We start from the raw sequence: 16,377 nt of genomic DNA, 5'->3' as shown, positions 1-16,377 counted from the left end.
AATGCTGATATGGGAAAACAGGCTGGATGAGTGTATTTGGGGGGAATTTTTTTCAGCTGAGGTGAAGAACAATTCAATTTTTTGGGGTGTGGGAGAGTCCCAGTGCTGCCTGGAGGGATTTGTGTCCTGGGCTCCAAGAAAACTTGTGATTGGAAAACTTGTGATTGCTCAGACCTGGCTTTGAGACGTGTCTGGCGTGTGATGCCTGTTGGGGGGGGTTGCAAGTGCCCCCCTTTGCCGTCCTGCAACGGCACCTGGGGGGTCCTGGCCCTGTAACTGAGACGGGAAAGAGGCTTTAAACACTTGACTTTTGGGACTCGTTGTGTTTCCGGCCAGTGGAAATATTGGAAATGTTTTCTGGCTTTTTTTTTTTCCTTCCTCGTTCTGTTTTGCTCTGAAGTTATAACCTTTTCCCAAGCCCTGGAGCAGGGTGTCCCACTGAAACTAGTGGCATCCATGGGGGCCACGTCCATGCATGACCCCACCAGGTACAGCTGTCGATTTAACCAGAGCCACCTGAGCAGAGAGAGAGGATTTAGGATTTTCTGGGCAGGAAGGAGTTAAACAGCTGGCAGCAGCTGCTGGAACAGCTAGTAGGGTGCGTCTGAAGTCTGGCTTGGCTCCCAGAGGTTTTGGGGGACTCAGGTGGGTCCCCAGCCAGGCGGCGGAGTCCCGGAGGGGCTGTGCCGGGAGTGGGAGGTTGGCGCTGGGGAGAGGAGGGTTTAGCGAGCCCGGCGCGGCCACTCCTCCCACTGCTCCGCTCCGGTTTGAAAGGTCGAGTGCTGGAGCTTGGGAGGAGAAAGCGATGTGAGTGCTCCGGGGAGTCTGGCTGGGGCAAAACTCCTGCCTCTTCCCTCCTTTCCTTCCTCCATTTTGCTCTTGGAGGCAACAGAGCTCCTTTTCCCTTTCCAATGGCCCAACCTTCCTTGGGGTTTCTACTCCTCCTGGCTAGCTGCTTCTCCTCCTCTGAAACGCAATTCCTGGACTGGATTTGGGACAGCACGAAGACCACTGGAAGCCCAGCAACACCCAGCAAGGGAATCCCAGCCTCAGAGCCACTACCCTCAGCGGCAGCTCCTGCTCCCAGCCTGTCCCCAGGGACGTGGGGTGATGAGATGGTGAGGAATGTCACCACCCCACAGCAGCAGGAGCCAGATCCTGGTACAGCAGCGCCTACGGGTGAGGGGACCGCAGCCAAAACCACAGAGCAGTGGGACAGGAATGTCTCAGGGCTGATGGAGAGCATGGCACAGCCCAGCATCGCTCCTCCTCACAGCACCTCACCTGCCCCTGGGCAGGATGTGGTCGGCAGCTCCACTGAAGACCCACAGCTGCCTGGAATGGGGACCACCAAGGACATGCAGCTCCTGGGGTCAGGGACCACTGAAGACCCACAGCTCCTGGGGTTGGGTACCACCAAGTCCCCACAGCTCCTGGGGTCAGGGACGACTGAGGACCTGCAACTCCTGAGGATGGGGACCACCAAGGACCAGCAGCTTTTGGAGTTAGGTACCACTGAGTCCCCACAGCTCTTGGAGATGGGAAATACAAAGGACCCACAGCTCCTGGGAACAGGGGCCACTGAGGACCTGCAGGTCCTTAGGGCAGGGAGCAACAAGGATCTGCAACTCTTGAGGGCGGGGACCACCGAGCACCCACAGGTCCTGGGGATTAGGAATACCAAGGACCCACAGCTCCTGGGGACATGGACCACCAAGGACCCACAGTTCCTGGGGATGAGGACCACTGAAGACCCACAGCTCATGGGGACAGGGACTGCCGAGAATCTGCAGCTCCTGGGGATAGGGACCACTGAGGACCTAGAGCTCCTGGGGATGAGGAACACCGAGGACCCACAGCTCCTGAGGACAGTGACTACTGAGGACCCACAGCTCCTGGGGAACACTGAGGACCCACAGCTCCTGAGGACAGTGACCACTGAGGACCCACAGCTCCTGGGGAACACTGAGGACCCACAGCTCCTGAGGACAGTGACCACTGAGGACCCACAGCTCCTGGGGAACACTGAGGACCCACAGCTCCTGAGGACAGTGACCACTGAGGACCCACAGCTCCTGGGGAGAGTGACCACCGAGGACCCACAGCTCCTGAGAACAGGGACCATCGAGAACTCGGAGCTCCTGGGGACAGGGACCCCCACAGCAATGGAGACATGGATGTCCTTGCAGAGACCAGGAGGTCCCCAGCCAGGTAGTGCCCCTTTTCCTTTCTCACCAGGTGACAGTACCCATAAGCAGGCAGTGCCATTCCAGGACCCCGTGGCACAACCTCCCCATCACCACCGTGAAGCATCACCGAACCTATGGCACGGCACTGGCCACCGGGGGCTGGCCCTGACCAGCACGAACAGGAGCCAGAGCTCCCCCTTGCCTAACCAGAGGGTGGATAATGGTGTGAATCCTCCTCTTGCTGATAACTCCAATCCTCTTGAGTTCAATTTACTAACTGCCACTATGCGGCTCTACGGTAGTAGTGGCGTGGGGCTCCCATCCTTCTTTCCTGGACTGATGCCAGCTGCCAGCCACTGCCTGCCCATCCCAACCCACCTGCCCTTCTGCAGCGTACTGGGCACCAGCCATGTCCGATTGCCAAATTACCTCCACCACAGCAGCGAGGAGGAAATTCGGGCGGCTTTGCATGAGTGGGAGGGGCTGCTTGAATCGCGGTGCCATCGCTACCTGGAGTGGTTCCTCTGCTTGCTGCTGCTCCCCGGGTGTAGTGCCTCGGTCCCCGTAACCCCCCCACCGTGCCAGGGCTTCTGCGAGGCCGTCAGAGACCTGTGTTGGATTCACTTGGCTGGTGGGCGCCTGCCTCTGCCTTGCGATGCTCTCCCTGAGGAGGATGAAGGGTATTCTTGTGTCTTTATTAATGCTTCTGCAGGTAACGTGGCTGGGTGACATCCTTATGTTGTGTCTCTCCTCCCAAAACTGCCCCCAGGCGCTGAGGGATGCTGCTACCTTGTCCCCATGGGATGCTGCTGAGTCCAAAACCACTTTCCATGCAGCCTTGGCTTTTTCAGAGAACCAGCAGGTTTTGACTCCCTCCACAAGGCTGAGCATTACCCTTGGTGAAACCCAGTGTCCTAGTGGTCAGGACAGGAGATGCTCCCCAAGAACATCATGCTGGCATTCAGGGCTGGTTTCCCAGTGCCACAGTGCTTTGGGGTGTCCATCCTGGGATTGGGACACTTGGAGACCTGGCATCTCCCCATGGGAGCAGGGGAAAGACCTCTGTCCTGTGGCCACCCAACCGCAGCACCATGGTGGTGAGGAGGTTTCAAGGTGACCCGTGGCCGTGCGGGCACGCTCCCCCCTCCTGGAACAGCCCTTTACTTTGGGGTTAATGATTCACCCGACGGCTAATGTTTGATCCCTGCCTGCTCAGAAAAGCAGGAGAGGTTACTTCACCTCCAGCTTAGTCATTTGGTGGTTGTGACCCTTCTGTGTGTCAAACGGGGGGACCCAGACATGCCTCGGGCAAGGGGGTGAAGGGACAAGAGGGAGGTGGGGTGCGAGGGAGGTGGCTGGTGCCTGGAGAAATGCACATTGGGATGAAAGCAGGAGCTCCCCCCCCCCCCGCAAATTCTCTGAAAGAGGCTGTGTTCCCATGCCGGCCCCGTGCCCTCGGGTGATAGCCGGGAGATGCCAACGAGGAGCCAGAGGGGCGTTGTGGGGGTAGGGGGGAGAGAGGAGGGGGTAGTGGCAGACAAGGGTCCCACACATGGTCCTCTCAGTGTCAAAGAGTCTCTGTTTGCTGGGGGGATGCAGTGGGACCATGGGGATGCTCAGAGGGGAGGTGCATGCCCATCCAAGACTGCGCCATGGTGTCTCAGATGGGCAGCGTCAGCAGTGAGTGGGGGCTGTGGTGCACCCCATGGAATGACTTGAGATGCTCCTGCATGCTGGAGGTCCCCTGCATCTCAGCTGGGATGGGATGTGCAGGGCCACGCTGGCAGCCTTGGCTCAAGCTAGCCAGGAAAGTCATGGCGGAGCGGGATGGTGGCTTGGAGCATCCCGGGGACTTTTCCAATGGCAGAATCACTGCAGCAAGAGACATCCCCACAGCCATCCTTTGCCAGAACCAAACCTGCAGCTTCTGCCATCTCTCCATGCTCCATGATAGATGCTGCCGGTTTGCCACAAGGATCATGGACTGCAATATTTGGGCTCTGGATCTCTTTTGGAAAAAGGAGGCATGGCCTGAAACGTTTGGTGGATGAGAAGGGACACTTGGCTTTTGGAGGGGAGCAGACATTTGAAGGGGTCTCCACTTACTCCTCTGCTCCCCAGTCCCCATCTGGCCTCTGCCTGCTGTCACTCAGGGAAAGGGTGTGTCTCCTTTTGCTTTGGGAAGTGCTGGCACCCAGCTCCCACTCCAGACTCGGGGGCAAGTGGCGTGTTTGGAGAGGAGGGAGGCTCCCAGAGCTCCAAGGGGAGCGTGGTTGAAAATTACACTGCTAACAAAAGCCTCTTTCAGCATGTCCCCCGTCATCCTGAGCCCTGGTGAGGGGACACAATGACTTGTCTGGCTGCAGGAATTGCAGTGCTGGCTCTTACACCCATGTAGATCCCTGGGAGGAAGCTCTGGTTTCCTTTTCCCCTAAAGCTGCTGAGAATTTGGCTTCCTCCAACACCAGATAAGCTCTATCCCTGCATCCTGGCATTTGCAATTAGAGCAAGCTTGTGGGGGGCCTGAGCAGGGGGTAACTAACTTGTGGGTGGGTGCCAGTCTGAGTCTGAGGGAGCCCCACTTGCTCGCCCCATCATTTTTGGTGTAGGGCTGTACGCATCTGAGAGTGAAAGGATGCCAAGCTTCAGGATCCAGAGGTTCACCTCCAAGCAGACTGGGGTTGCCCTGTGTGGAAGCCTGATCCCAGTGGAGGGCATATGAGGGGGCTAGAACTGGTGGAAGACCGGGAGTGAGGTTTTCTCCCAGTCAGGTCAGTTTTGGGGTTGCCAGGCTTGGGAGGAACTGGGGTCTTGGGGGAGCAGGGTGGATACTGAACAGTTTCAGAGTTCAGAAGAGGATCAGTGGGTCTGGGGTCTGGCAGAGTAAAAATTTGCCCCCACCTTTAATTGGTGGCATTTCTAATGTCCCCACTGCTAGGTCCCTGTCACGGAGGTGGCACTGGCATTGGGGCTCGGCAGCAGGGGCAAACTGGGAATGCTCCCTGTCCCTCAGGCTTTGGAAGGGCCACCCAGGTTTTCATCACCGTCCCAAGAGATGTGTTTTCCTTCCAGGCTGGGCAAGGCTGGACTGATTCCTTCTTTCTATTTTTTTTTAGTTTATTTTTTTAATTTTTTTTTTTTTAAGAGCTCTGGAGGACAATGCCTGGTTCTAGAGCTGGGTGGAGGTTCCTGGCTGATCCTCCTAGGTTCAGCCCAGGATACTCCAGGATACACGTCTAATTCCCCCATCGCTCACATGAAAACTAGGAAAGGAGTTGGGGACATTGAGTTGCCTCAGCTCCTGCTCCTGGCTCAGGATTGGGCCAAAAATCAGCACTGAGCATTTGTTTCATTTCCAGTGCAGATCCCTCAGCTGTTTCAGAGCCAGGGTGGTTGGGTTTCCTCACTCCTAGGAAATGAGAGGTTAAAAAGCACCCGGCATGTTCACTCCCATGGAGCTGGCACTGACCCCGAGCAGTTGACATAGGAGAGGAGGAATCCAGCACCCAGTGTGTGGGCGATGAGGATGTGCTTGCTGCCAAAACAACGGGAGCTGGCGGACAGACGGCCAGCTCACCCTGACCAGATGTTCAGCTGCATCGGGGAGGAGAGACGGTCTCCAGCAGAACTTCCCTAATTCTCTAATTCTCAGTAGGAGTTGGGAAAGGAGGCGACCGCCAATTGAGAGCATCTGGGAAGCTGACGGGGCATGCTGGCTTGAGCCGCGTTCCCAGGGTGTTGCAAGGGGATGGTTCTGATTTATTCCTAGCGGGGGTGACCCTAGGATGCTGTTCCGGGATGATGTGAGGGGTCACTGTGACCCCAGAGCAGGTATGGGTGCAGCACACTTCCTCAGGGCTCCATGGTTGTTCAACATCCTGGTGCTCCAGCAACATCCCCCTAACGTGGACAAGATCCCTTTGGTTTTATCCCATCCAGGGAACTCTGAGCAACCTGGTCTAGTGGAAGGTGTCCCTGCCTATGGGAGGGGAATTGGAATTAGATGATTTTTAAGGTCTCTTCCAACGCAAACCATGCTATGGTGTCCCAACTGCAGTTGGAGGGCCAGCTGCAGGGATTGGGTGCATTTTGGGAGTCACATCTGAATGGTCTGATGGGAGCAGCTCAAGGTTGCTGCATTGGCCAACCCACAGCCTGAAGGAAAATCTCGGTCCCTGGGGAGGGAGAGCGGAGGGAGCCACTGAAGAACTGCATTTGGGGGAGGTGTGGCCAGGGGTGTCCCCCCAAGGCACCTTGTTGAGTGACCATCCTTGCATGGCTGGTTGTGACCATCCCCTTCCTTTCTTCCTGCAGAGAACCTGAGTGCCGAGGTCAGCCTCCTGGAGCTCATCGGAGACCCGCCACCGGAGGAGATCCTCAAAATTTATGGCCCTGACAACAACCCTGGCTATGTCTTCGGTCCCAATGCCAACACGGGCCAGGTGGCCCGGTACCACCTGCCAAGCCCTTTCTACCGGGACTTCTCCCTCCTGTTCCACATCCAGCCCACCACCCCCCGGGCCGGTGTGCTCTTTGCCATCACGGACTCCTCGCAGAGCATCATCTACGTGGGCGTCAAGCTCTCGGAGCTGCGGGCAGGCAAGCAGCAGATCATCTTCTATTACACGGAACCGGGCTCGCCCAGCTCGTATCCGGCAGCCACCTTCACCGTGCCCACCTTGCTCAACCAGTGGACACGCTTTGCCATCAGCGTGGAGGAGGATGAAGTCATCCTCTACTTGGACTGCGAGGAGCATGAGCGGGTCCACTTTGAGCGCTCCCCAGACGAGATGGAGCTGGAAGATGGCTCCGGGCTCTTTGTTGCTCAGGCTGGAGGGGCTGACCCGGATAAATACCAGGTAAGGCCTTGGGTCACCCCAAGGTGCATCTCCAAGAAGCCTCGAGAGACATAACACCGGCTGTGCCTGTTGAACTGTCCTTTTTGTCTGGAAGACAACCAGAGGCCACACTCGGTGTGTGTCCCTGGGGAAGGGGACACCTGAAATGGGGGAAAAGGTGTCTTGAGATGCCTCTAATTTTATCATCTTGGGGCTCACCAAGGCAAAGCTCTCAAGCTGGGCTGGCAGGAGGACATGGGGGTGCCCTACAGCAGCCACCGTTGCCCGTCCCTTTTCCCAGCAAACTCACAGAGCCTCTTCAGATCTCACTATTGCTGAAAATACTCAACTCCTTTGGTAGAGGAGCTGCCTTGGCTGGGAAAATATCTCTTAGCTGGAAAAAATGCTTGGGCTGGAGTATATCTTTGTTGGCTGATGCTGAGCGGTATCTCCAGGAAGGCTTTGGAGAGTGAGGAGGGATGTGATAGCTCAGCCTGTGCTTTGATCAGGACTCACGTTCTAGATAAGGTTTATGGAAAGTGTGGGGAAAATACTCAACTGACATGGAAATCCCCTGCAGTGCTTGAAGAGAGGAATGTTCAGGTTTCTCCTGGGTTGAGCAGGATTTGCCCAGCAACAGAGGCTCTGCCGAGGGGGGCAATACTCTTGAAGTTTTGCAAAGTACGTTTCTGAGCTTAAACATCATCTTGACTGTGCTGCCACATTCCCAGTTGAATGGCTTTGGTCTGGGAAAGCTCCCCCAGGAAGGGGTTAATCATTGAAGGGCTACAGACTGGTGTGCACTGGGATTCAGGCAGAGCCACTTTTTGCCCTTGAAGAGCAATTTTTTTGCTCTTGAACATGCTGGGAGGGCCAGGTCATGGCCCTGGAGGATCTCCTCTCCCCAGCTGGAGGCGGTTTGGCACCATATGGAAGGCAAAGCAACAGCTTGGAGCAGAGCAGACCTTTTAGCAGGTGATGCTCCCAAGCTTGCCAAACCCCTTATCCCACCGCCCACCCCCGGTTTTCCCATGGGGAATAGCTGGCCATCGAGGGAAGGAGGCTGACCGCTTTGGCTGGATGAGAAGGGAGCAGCATCTGACTGCCTCGTGGTGTTTCCATCGCTGTCCAGCCCTGACTCGCGTTATCTGGAACTAACAGGGCATCGAGCAGATTAAAAGCTGGCCCTGGGTCAAGCCTCAGGATGAGCTGCTGGCAGGCAGCTGGAGGGGTGTCCTGGCATCTCTGCTCCTTCCAGAGTCACCTTTGTGTCAGTGGCATGGAACCTGGGGGGCAAAGCCTGCGGGTGATGCAGAAGCCCGTGGGACAGCACTTACCCAGAGGGTAATGGGGTCCTAGATGGGGTCTGGCAGGAGCGTTTGTTTGCAGCTGGATGTGGCACTTGGGGACATGGTTTAGTGGGGGACCTGGCGGTGCTGGGGGAATGGTTGGACTTGCTCCTGCAGGGCTTTTCCAGCCTGAATGATTCTGTGATTCTGTGGATTCACTGTAAGATCTACAGTGCTGCTGCCCCCTTTATTGGAGCAAACAATCTGAAAAAGGGCCCCTATAACCATCCCTCATGGGAATGCCTCAGTTCAGGGCTTGGAACTGGATTACTTCCAATGCCCCTGGCAAGCCCCAGGTTTCAACCTCGCAGCCCCTGCCCAGCACCACCAGCATGGCTTGACAAGCCATGTGCCAGACCTGGCACCAGGTGGGCTGAGAAGAGGGAGGGGCCAGGACCCGACTAGCCACCCAGCAGTGCTTTTACAGGGGCCTTTTTAGCTGTGCTCCTTGTTTCTCTTCTTCCAAGGGTTGCCTGCCTCATGCAAGGACCGCTGGCAGGCCCTTGTCCCTGCAGCCCACATTTTGTATTTCCTAGGATAATCTGCACTTCCTTACTGTTTATTTGGATTTTGCAAGCACTCTGTGCATCCAGGCCACTTGTTTATTCAAGAAATCACCACAAATCCCTTCCTAAGGATACAAACCCCTGTAGCATCCTGGTCTCAGCTGGGGAGGGTGTGTGTGTACCAGCCTAAACCTCACAGCTCCCAATGCAAGTGGGGTCAGCCAGCACATCCCAGAACCCAGCTTAGGTCCTTGCTGCTGAGGTGGGACACAGGGGTGCTGTGCTGCTGGGGATGTTGCCAGGATGGGATGCCACCCATCCCTCTGATCCTGGTGGGGAGGACCAAGGGACCATGGTGGGAAGCAAGCTTGGAAAGGGGAGATAATTCCTCCTTGGTGTCTCTTCTCTGGGCAACTCACCTAAAATAATATTTGGGCTGGCTTGAAAGCACAGTGTGCCGTGTCCGGGCAAGGAAACATAATGGGCTTGAGAAAACAAGGATCAGGGCAGTTGCAGTTCAGCCAGGCTAGCTGTGACATTATAATGTGAATACATTATAAGTAGATTAAGTTAAAGATATAATAAATATAATGTATTACAAATATATTTTTATACATAATAAAAATTATATAAATTCCTCTTGCAAGCAAATGCCCCCAGTTGGGTGGTGACCTCATCCAGCTGCTCGCACTGTTGACAGCGGATCTCATCCCTCCCTCTCCTCCCACTTGAGGACACGGTGGCCAAGTGGCACAACAGGTCACATCATGGCAGAGTGGCTTCGTGATGTGTCTCTCTGTGTCACCCATCCATCCATGGTTTCCTTCCAGGGGGTCATTGCCGATTTGAAGCTGCGAGGGGACCCGCGGGCGGCAGAGCGCCAGTGCGAGGAAGAGGAGGATGACACGGAGGTGAGCGCTGGCAGCCCGAGTGGGGCAGGCTCAGGGAGTGCCCCCCACAATGCCCCCAGCTCACCTCTCATCCCTGCTCCACACAGCTCTCCGGTGATTTCGGCAGTGGGGCAGAAGGTGGACACCAACCCTCGGGGAAGGTCGGGGTGAGTTGTTGCCCACAGAATTTCAGTGGGATGAGGGCCCTCCGTGGTCAAGGTGATGGGATGCTTCATGGTGTCCCGGCACCTGTTCCTTATGGGAAGGCACTGGGAGGTGAACGGCACCACGGTGTCCCCTCGTTGTTGGCACAGGGTGTCCCAGGGCTGGTGGATGCTGTCCCTGTCACCTCTCCCCCCGTGGCGGGGGGCAGCGGGCCGAGGAGCAGTGGGGGGTCCCCGCAGCAAGCTGAGAGGACCAGAGCAGAGGAGACCCTGCGGGTCTCCATGGGAGGTAATTCCAGCAGCTTTCCCCTTCCCAGGGGCACAAAAGTGGGGAGGTGGTGGCGTGGCCATCCCCAAGCACAACCGGCTCCCTTTTCCTTTCCGACAGGCACCGGCCTCAAAGGTGAAAAGGGGGAGAAGGGCGAACGTGGCTTGAAAGGGGACTCAGGGACTGGTGGTATCATGGGGACAAGCAGTGTCAAGGGCCAAAAGGTGAGTGAGAGCACGGTCCCTGGGGACTCGAGGGTGTCAGTGACATGTCCATGTTTGACACCTGCTCCGCTCTGTTTCTGATCCTCAGGGGGAGAAGGGAGACCTGGGCATCAAGGTGAGCATTGCTGGGTGAGCTGGGACAAAGCCTGAGGCTGCCACCTCAGGGATGTGCCACCCATCCCCATCTGCCTCTCCTCCCCAGGGCAGTGCTGGATTTGGCTACCCTGGCTCTAAGGGCCAAAAAGGGGAACCAGGTGACCCCGGCCCACCCGGGACCCTCTCTCGGCACACTGATGGTTCAGTGGTGGAGCAGGTCACTGGTCCCCCAGGGCCACCAGGGAAAGATGGAGCCCCTGGCAGGGATGGCGAGCCCGTGAGTTGAGTCCCCCATCCCTGGGGTGTCCCCTGTCCCCCCACCCTACCCACCTGCACACTGACTTGTCTCCTCTCTGTCATTCCTAGGGAGATCCTGGTGAGGACGGCAAACCTGTAAGTGGCGGGGGGGATGGTAGGGTGATGGGGGACAGCCACCCCCTTGCCTTGCCACCTGCTGACCCCACCCTGCTCCCCTTCACAGGGTGATATGGGGCCCCAGGGGTTCCCCGGGATGCCGGGAGAGCCGGGTCTGAAGGGGGAGAAGGTGAGTGCCAGTGCCGGTGTTGGGAGGCAGCACACGACACATGCTGCTGCCTCCTGTTCCTCTCACTGTCAGCTTGGCTGCACCCACAAACTGTGCTCTCTTGTCTGTGCCAGGGTGACCCAGGCATGGGGCCAAGGGGACCCCCTGGACCACCTGGCCCCCCAGGACCACCAGGACCCTCCTCCAAGAATGACAAGCTGGTGAGTGCCCCTTGGGACACAGGGGTCTGAGGGGGATCCATCAAGCCCCAGAGGTGAGGGATACTGCTGACAGCCCCTGGGCAGCCCCCTGTGCCTGACATCACCCTCCTGCTTCTCCTTCAGACCTTCATTGACATGGAGGGCTCTGGCTTCGGCGGTGACCTGGAGAGCCTGCGGGTGAGTGGGGGTGAGTGCCTGCCCTGCCGGCTGGGAGTGGGGGGACACCCTCAGCCATGGCCCCCCTTTCTCTTCCAGGGTCCGCGTGGGCCACCCGGTCCCCCAGGGCCACCTGGCGTGCCTGGTTTGCCAGGGGAACCAGGACGATTCGGGATGAACCGCACGGACCTGCCAGGACCACCGGGGCTGCCAGGCAGGGATGGGATCCCTGGACCCCCAGGGCCAGCGGTAGGTGTATGGAGTGGGCACGGGGACCCATCCCAGGGCCACCTTGTGGCCACCCTGAGCAGTAGGGGGCTCAGTGCCCGCCAGCCCCATGGGGTTTCCCTGTGCTGGAACAAGCTCCTGGGATCTTTCAGGGTCCTCAGGGTCCTCCAGGAAGAGACGGGGAGGCTGGGCAGCCAGGGCCCAAAGGAGAGCGGGTGAGTGTCCCCTGTCCCACGTGCCCTGGGAGCATGTGATGGCTTTCTCACAGGGCAACACTCCTGGCACATTCCTGGCAGGTCCCAGTTCCTGAGCTAGGGAGCACCGTTGTGCTCCTGCCTGGAGCTGGACAGCTTCTTCACACCCTCTTCTCCCTCCTTCTCCTTTTCCCCAGGGTGACGTGGGTGACCTCGGCCTCCCCGGTGTACCGGGACCCAAGGTACTGTGCCTGGGCTGGGTTTTCTGGGGGAGTCCCATTGCATACTGGAGGCAGGGATGCTGCTTGGGGGGCATCTTGCACAGGAATGGGGAGGGGGATGCTGGTATTTGTGTTTCTCCCAGGTCAGTGCCACAGCTCAAGGGTGCACAGAGCTGGTGACCCCCCAAAGGATGCTTACCAGGCTCTTGCCACCCTGCCTTGACTTTGCTCCAGGCACTGCTGCAGCTAGAGGCAGGCAGGGAAGCTGACCAGCGTGTTTCAAGGCACAGAAGAGAGTTTGCCGGGAGGGTTTTGGGTACCCACACCCCATCTGTGCATCACTCTCTCCTGTCTGCCTGCTTCAGCTTCTCTCCACCACGCTTCCCTAAAGGTGAAAGTAAAGGCTTGCTGGGAGCCAGGCTGCCCCTTGGGATGGCCCATCCACTGCAGCCTGAGCTGGGAGCAAGAATCTCAAAAATTAAGGTTTCTTACCCTTAATTCTAACCTTCTGCCAGCACCCAGGGGGAGATGGGGTGGCAGTGAGTATAAGGACCGATCCTGGTGCTCCGAGAACCATCAGGAAGCCCAGGGATGCCTGCAAGCATCCCTGCCCAGCACCGAGCTCTGCTGCAGCATTGGCTCCAGCCACATGTGCAAAATTATTCACATTTATGACTTTAGACAAGCCTCTGGTGGCCACTGTGGACATTACATGGGGAGCTGGTGGGATGAAAGATACCTGAGCTGGGCAGTGCCCCTTCCCACAAAGCCCCCAGACAGGAGAGCATCGTGGAGAGCATCTGTGTCCTGTCCCAAAGAAGATTTGGGAAGGGATGTACTGCCTCTTGCTTGCAGGCTCCAGGCAGGGACCGTTGTCACCTTCCATCTGTCCCCTTGTTGTCCCCTTTGCAGGGCAACAAAGGAGAAATGGGACCAGCAGGACCGCCGGGAGAAATGGGTTTAGCTGGCCTTCCTGGGCCCATCGGACCCCGAGGGCAGCCAGGGCCTCCCGGGCCCCCGGGACCGCCAGGGCCAGGCTACGAGGCTGGATTTGTAAGTGGTCACTGCAATGATGGCGAGGGGGATGAGCTGGAGCTGGGGACAGACGCGGCTCAGCCCCTTCTTCCCCCATTTAGGGTGACATGGAGGGCTCGGGGCTGTCATTCACCCCTGGACCACCTGGACCTGAAGGGCCACAGGTAGCTGTGTTCTTGCCCTCTCCATCCTGGGCATCCTGGGGTATTCCCTGCCATCGTGCCCCCTGTCATCATGCGATGCTCATGGTCTCCTTGTTGCTTGCAGGGGCTGCCAGGACTGCCAGGGGCGAAGGTGAGGAAGCCTTGCAACATTTTCTCACCCTGGCTCCATCCTTGCAGCATACCTACAGGCAGCCTGTAGGAATGCTGCTCTGACACCTCTTTCCTTGCAGGGAGAGGTCGGCAGCCCTGGACAGCCCGGCTTGCCAGGCCCGAAGGTAGGAGCATGGGGAGATTGGGATGGGCTGTGTGCCAGCACCTGGGTTTGCTCCCCAACCTGGGGCTGGCTGCTCCCTACTGCATCCTTCTCTTTCCTACTCCTCATTGCAGGGAGATGCTGGCATGCCTGGTGTGGATGGACGTCCTGGCCTGGAGGGCTTCCCTGGACCACAGGTAGGAGCATCAGCCTCCCAGTTCCAAAAGCCCCCTCACTGCTGGCAGGACACCCTTGATTGCAGCAGCTCCATCTCCAGCAGCCGAAATTCCCCCTCCCTGCTTTGGGACCTGGCTCACTGCGTGCCAAGGGTGCCCTTACACCTTAGGACCTGTCCTCATCACCTTGCCACCCCACTCACCACGCAAAACTGTCTCAGCCTGGCTCGCTGCCTGGACCTTAGAGGCAGAGTGGGGTGGCCAGAGTGGTGGTGCTGAGCTGGAGGTGGGAGGGCATCTCCTCTTGTGAGCCAGAGTCTGGTTCCGTGTGGTGCCAAGCAGGAAGCTCACCCCTGCCTGCTTCTCCTTCCAGGGACCCAAAGGTGACCAAGGCAGCCCTGGTGAGAAGGTAGGTGCCACCATGCTGGGGATGGGGATCGGCTGGTGGTGGCCCTAGGGCTGATGGCTTGTGTCTTCCAGGGAGAGCGAGGACAAGATGGTGTGGGGCTGCCCGGCCCCCCAGGGCCACCCGGTCCCCCTGGACAGGTCATCACTCTCTCAAGTGAAGATGTAAGTGGTGGCACCTGGCTTCAGCACAGTTGGGGGAAGTTAAACCTCGGGGGGAGGAAGGGGTGTTCCCAGCAGCCATCATGTGGGGGGACTGAGGGAGACCTCTCCAGGAGCTCTGACTTGCAGAGCAAAGATCGGGGTGAAAAACCTCATTTTGTCTCTTTCTGCAGAAGTCTTTGGTGGCTTTTCCTGGTCCAGAGGTAGGTGCCCTCCTGACACCCATGCCCACCCCTCAGCAATACCAGGAGGGCACCCTGTTTTTTGGAAAGAGGGGGTTTGCTCTTAGAAGCATCTCTGCTTCTCTCTGCAGGGCAGACCAGGCCACGCCGGCTTCCCGGTGAGTCAGTGACACGTCTGGGGACCACAGGGGTGGCCTCGGTGACAGCTCTGGTTGCTGGTCCTGCTGCGCTTTGCCGCAGGGTGATGGTGATGGAGGAGGGGGTTGGGGTCTGCCTTTGGTGGAGTGGAAATGACATGGGCTCTGTGTCCTTCCTGCAGGGTCCAGTGGGACCAAAAGGAGACCAGGGGTCAACTGGTCCCCAGGGCTCCCCAGGGTTGAAGGTAACTGCTCCAGGCCACCTCTGCCCCATGGGGTGGTCACACTTCTGGCCCCAATCCCAGCTGGCCGCCAGGTCCTGCTGGTGACACCAGCCCTAGTACAGGAGGGAGCCTGGCCCCTCCATGTCCCCTTGCACCTCCTCCTCTCTTGCAGGGGGAGAAGGGGGAACCCGGTGTCATCATCAGCCCTGATGGGACCGTGGTCACCGCAAAGGTGAAAGGAGAAAAGGTGGGGGCATGGTGGGAACGGGGGTCACATCCCCATGTGACAGCTGCTGGGTAGTCCTGGTGGTGATGCCCTTTCCCTCTCCATTATCTGCAGGGGGAGCCGGGGCTGCAGGGGCCAATGGGACCATCAGTAAGTCACTGTCACCATCCTCCTTGTATCCCATGGGGAGGGACAAGGATGATCCTGGGCAAAGGGGGACAGTGGGTGCTCCCATATTAAGCATCCTCATCCTCATCTTCCCTCCCTTCCAGGGTCCCCCAGGACAAGCAGGGATGAAGGGAGAGATCGGCTTTCCAGGCAGACCCGTAAGACCTGCTCCCGGTTTGTTTGTCTCCTCAGCCATCGCCTCCACCCCATCCCTGCTCCCTGTTTGCATGTCTTTCATCCACTGAACCCCAAACCCTGCTGTGTCCCTGAGGGATGGGGTGATACCAGGGCATTGGAGGCAATGCCAGGGTGTCATAGGTGACTCTGGAGCATCAGACGTGACACCAGGGGTTGGCAGGGGGACGGGGACGAGGCTCATCTGTGCTGCTCATCCACAGGGACGTCCTGGCATGAATGGGCTGAAGGGTGAGAAGGGTGACCCCGCAGATGTGCTGGGCTTGCGGGTGAGCACTGCTGCAGCCCCCTGGCTGCTGGCCCTGCAGAGTGGGGGAAACACAACAAGGGTCTCCCTGAGGACCCCAATCTCTTAGGCGAAGGGCACGTGTCTCCCTCTCTCAGGGGCTGGTTGGCCCTCTGGAGCAGGGCATGGCCCTGGTGTCCCCCCCCATGGTGGGGACTGTCCACTTTGCAGGACCCTGACACATCTTCTTGCCCTCTACAGGGTCCCCCAGGACCCCCAGGACCTCCTGGGCCCCCTGGGCCCCCTGGCAGCATAGCCTACAACAGTGGCAATGTGAGTAACAACACGGTCAGCATGATGGAGGTGCTGGTGACTGGGTCCCCCAGTGCCTCCTGTCTGGGGCTAGCACATTGGACTGTCACCAGCTTTGAGGGGGGTCCCCAGGGATGCTGCTGTCTCTGCAGCCACTTCTTTTGCGTCTCCACAGACCTTCAGTGACTCCAGCCATCCTGCACTGCCAGCGTTTCCTGGTAAGGGAGTATCTTCTCCCAGCCCCATCTGGGCAGTTTGGGGAACCTCAGCAAGACAGGACTGGGGGAAAACCCGGTCCCTTTGAGCTGGGATGCTACAGCTCTGAGATGGCATCCCTGCTGCTGCCCACAGGTCTCCACCAGTTCCCAGGACAGAAGGGAGAGAAAGGTGATGCCGGACCCCCAGGGCCCCCAGGTAGGTGATCGGTCCCCACACACAGAGGCGG

General features: G+C 58.3%; 1 protein-coding gene across 2 annotated transcripts in view; it reads left to right on the top strand.

The window, feature by feature from the left end:
• Nucleotides 1–16,377, top strand: part of COL18A1 (collagen type XVIII alpha 1 chain) — a 38,133-nt gene that overhangs the window by 17,815 nt on the left and 3,941 nt on the right. Inside the window, exons 1-32 of one of the 2 annotated variants that reach the window (XM_017829532.1) lie at nt 783–2,211; nt 6,504–7,048; nt 9,713–9,793; nt 9,880–9,939; nt 10,087–10,225; nt 10,325–10,428; nt 10,517–10,543; nt 10,631–10,801; nt 10,891–10,917; nt 11,006–11,068; nt 11,182–11,268; nt 11,392–11,445; nt 11,524–11,673; nt 11,805–11,867; nt 12,044–12,088; nt 12,980–13,120; nt 13,204–13,266; nt 13,370–13,396; nt 13,497–13,541; nt 13,654–13,716; nt 14,069–14,104; nt 14,176–14,265; nt 14,436–14,465; nt 14,576–14,602; nt 14,764–14,826; nt 14,978–15,052; nt 15,146–15,181; nt 15,304–15,357; nt 15,598–15,663; nt 15,882–15,953; nt 16,108–16,150; nt 16,284–16,346. In XM_017829532.1, coding sequence (XP_017685021.1) covers nt 912–2,211; nt 6,504–7,048; nt 9,713–9,793; nt 9,880–9,939; nt 10,087–10,225; nt 10,325–10,428; nt 10,517–10,543; nt 10,631–10,801; nt 10,891–10,917; nt 11,006–11,068; nt 11,182–11,268; nt 11,392–11,445; nt 11,524–11,673; nt 11,805–11,867; nt 12,044–12,088; nt 12,980–13,120; nt 13,204–13,266; nt 13,370–13,396; nt 13,497–13,541; nt 13,654–13,716; nt 14,069–14,104; nt 14,176–14,265; nt 14,436–14,465; nt 14,576–14,602; nt 14,764–14,826; nt 14,978–15,052; nt 15,146–15,181; nt 15,304–15,357; nt 15,598–15,663; nt 15,882–15,953; nt 16,108–16,150; nt 16,284–16,346 — 3,910 coding nt within the window. In that variant the 5' untranslated portion in view covers nt 783–911. Of the gene's footprint in view, nt 1–782; nt 2,212–6,503; nt 7,049–9,712; nt 9,794–9,879; nt 9,940–10,086; nt 10,226–10,324; nt 10,429–10,516; nt 10,544–10,630; nt 10,802–10,890; nt 10,918–11,005; nt 11,069–11,181; nt 11,269–11,391; nt 11,446–11,523; nt 11,674–11,804; nt 11,868–12,043; nt 12,089–12,979; nt 13,121–13,203; nt 13,267–13,369; nt 13,397–13,496; nt 13,542–13,653; nt 13,717–14,068; nt 14,105–14,175; nt 14,266–14,435; nt 14,466–14,575; nt 14,603–14,763; nt 14,827–14,977; nt 15,053–15,145; nt 15,182–15,303; nt 15,358–15,597; nt 15,664–15,881; nt 15,954–16,107; nt 16,151–16,283; nt 16,347–16,377 lie in introns of those variants that run through there. The other variant, XM_017829533.1, reaches the window with a different exon arrangement.

This window comes from Lepidothrix coronata, unplaced genomic scaffold, assembly GCF_001604755.1.
Source record: "Lepidothrix coronata isolate B3197 unplaced genomic scaffold, Lepidothrix_coronata-1.0 Scaffold165, whole genome shotgun sequence".
NCBI lineage: Eukaryota > Metazoa > Chordata > Aves > Passeriformes > Pipridae > Lepidothrix > Lepidothrix coronata.
Note: the sequence above shows the minus strand (reverse complement) of the source record. Positions and strands in the feature narration are given on the sequence as shown.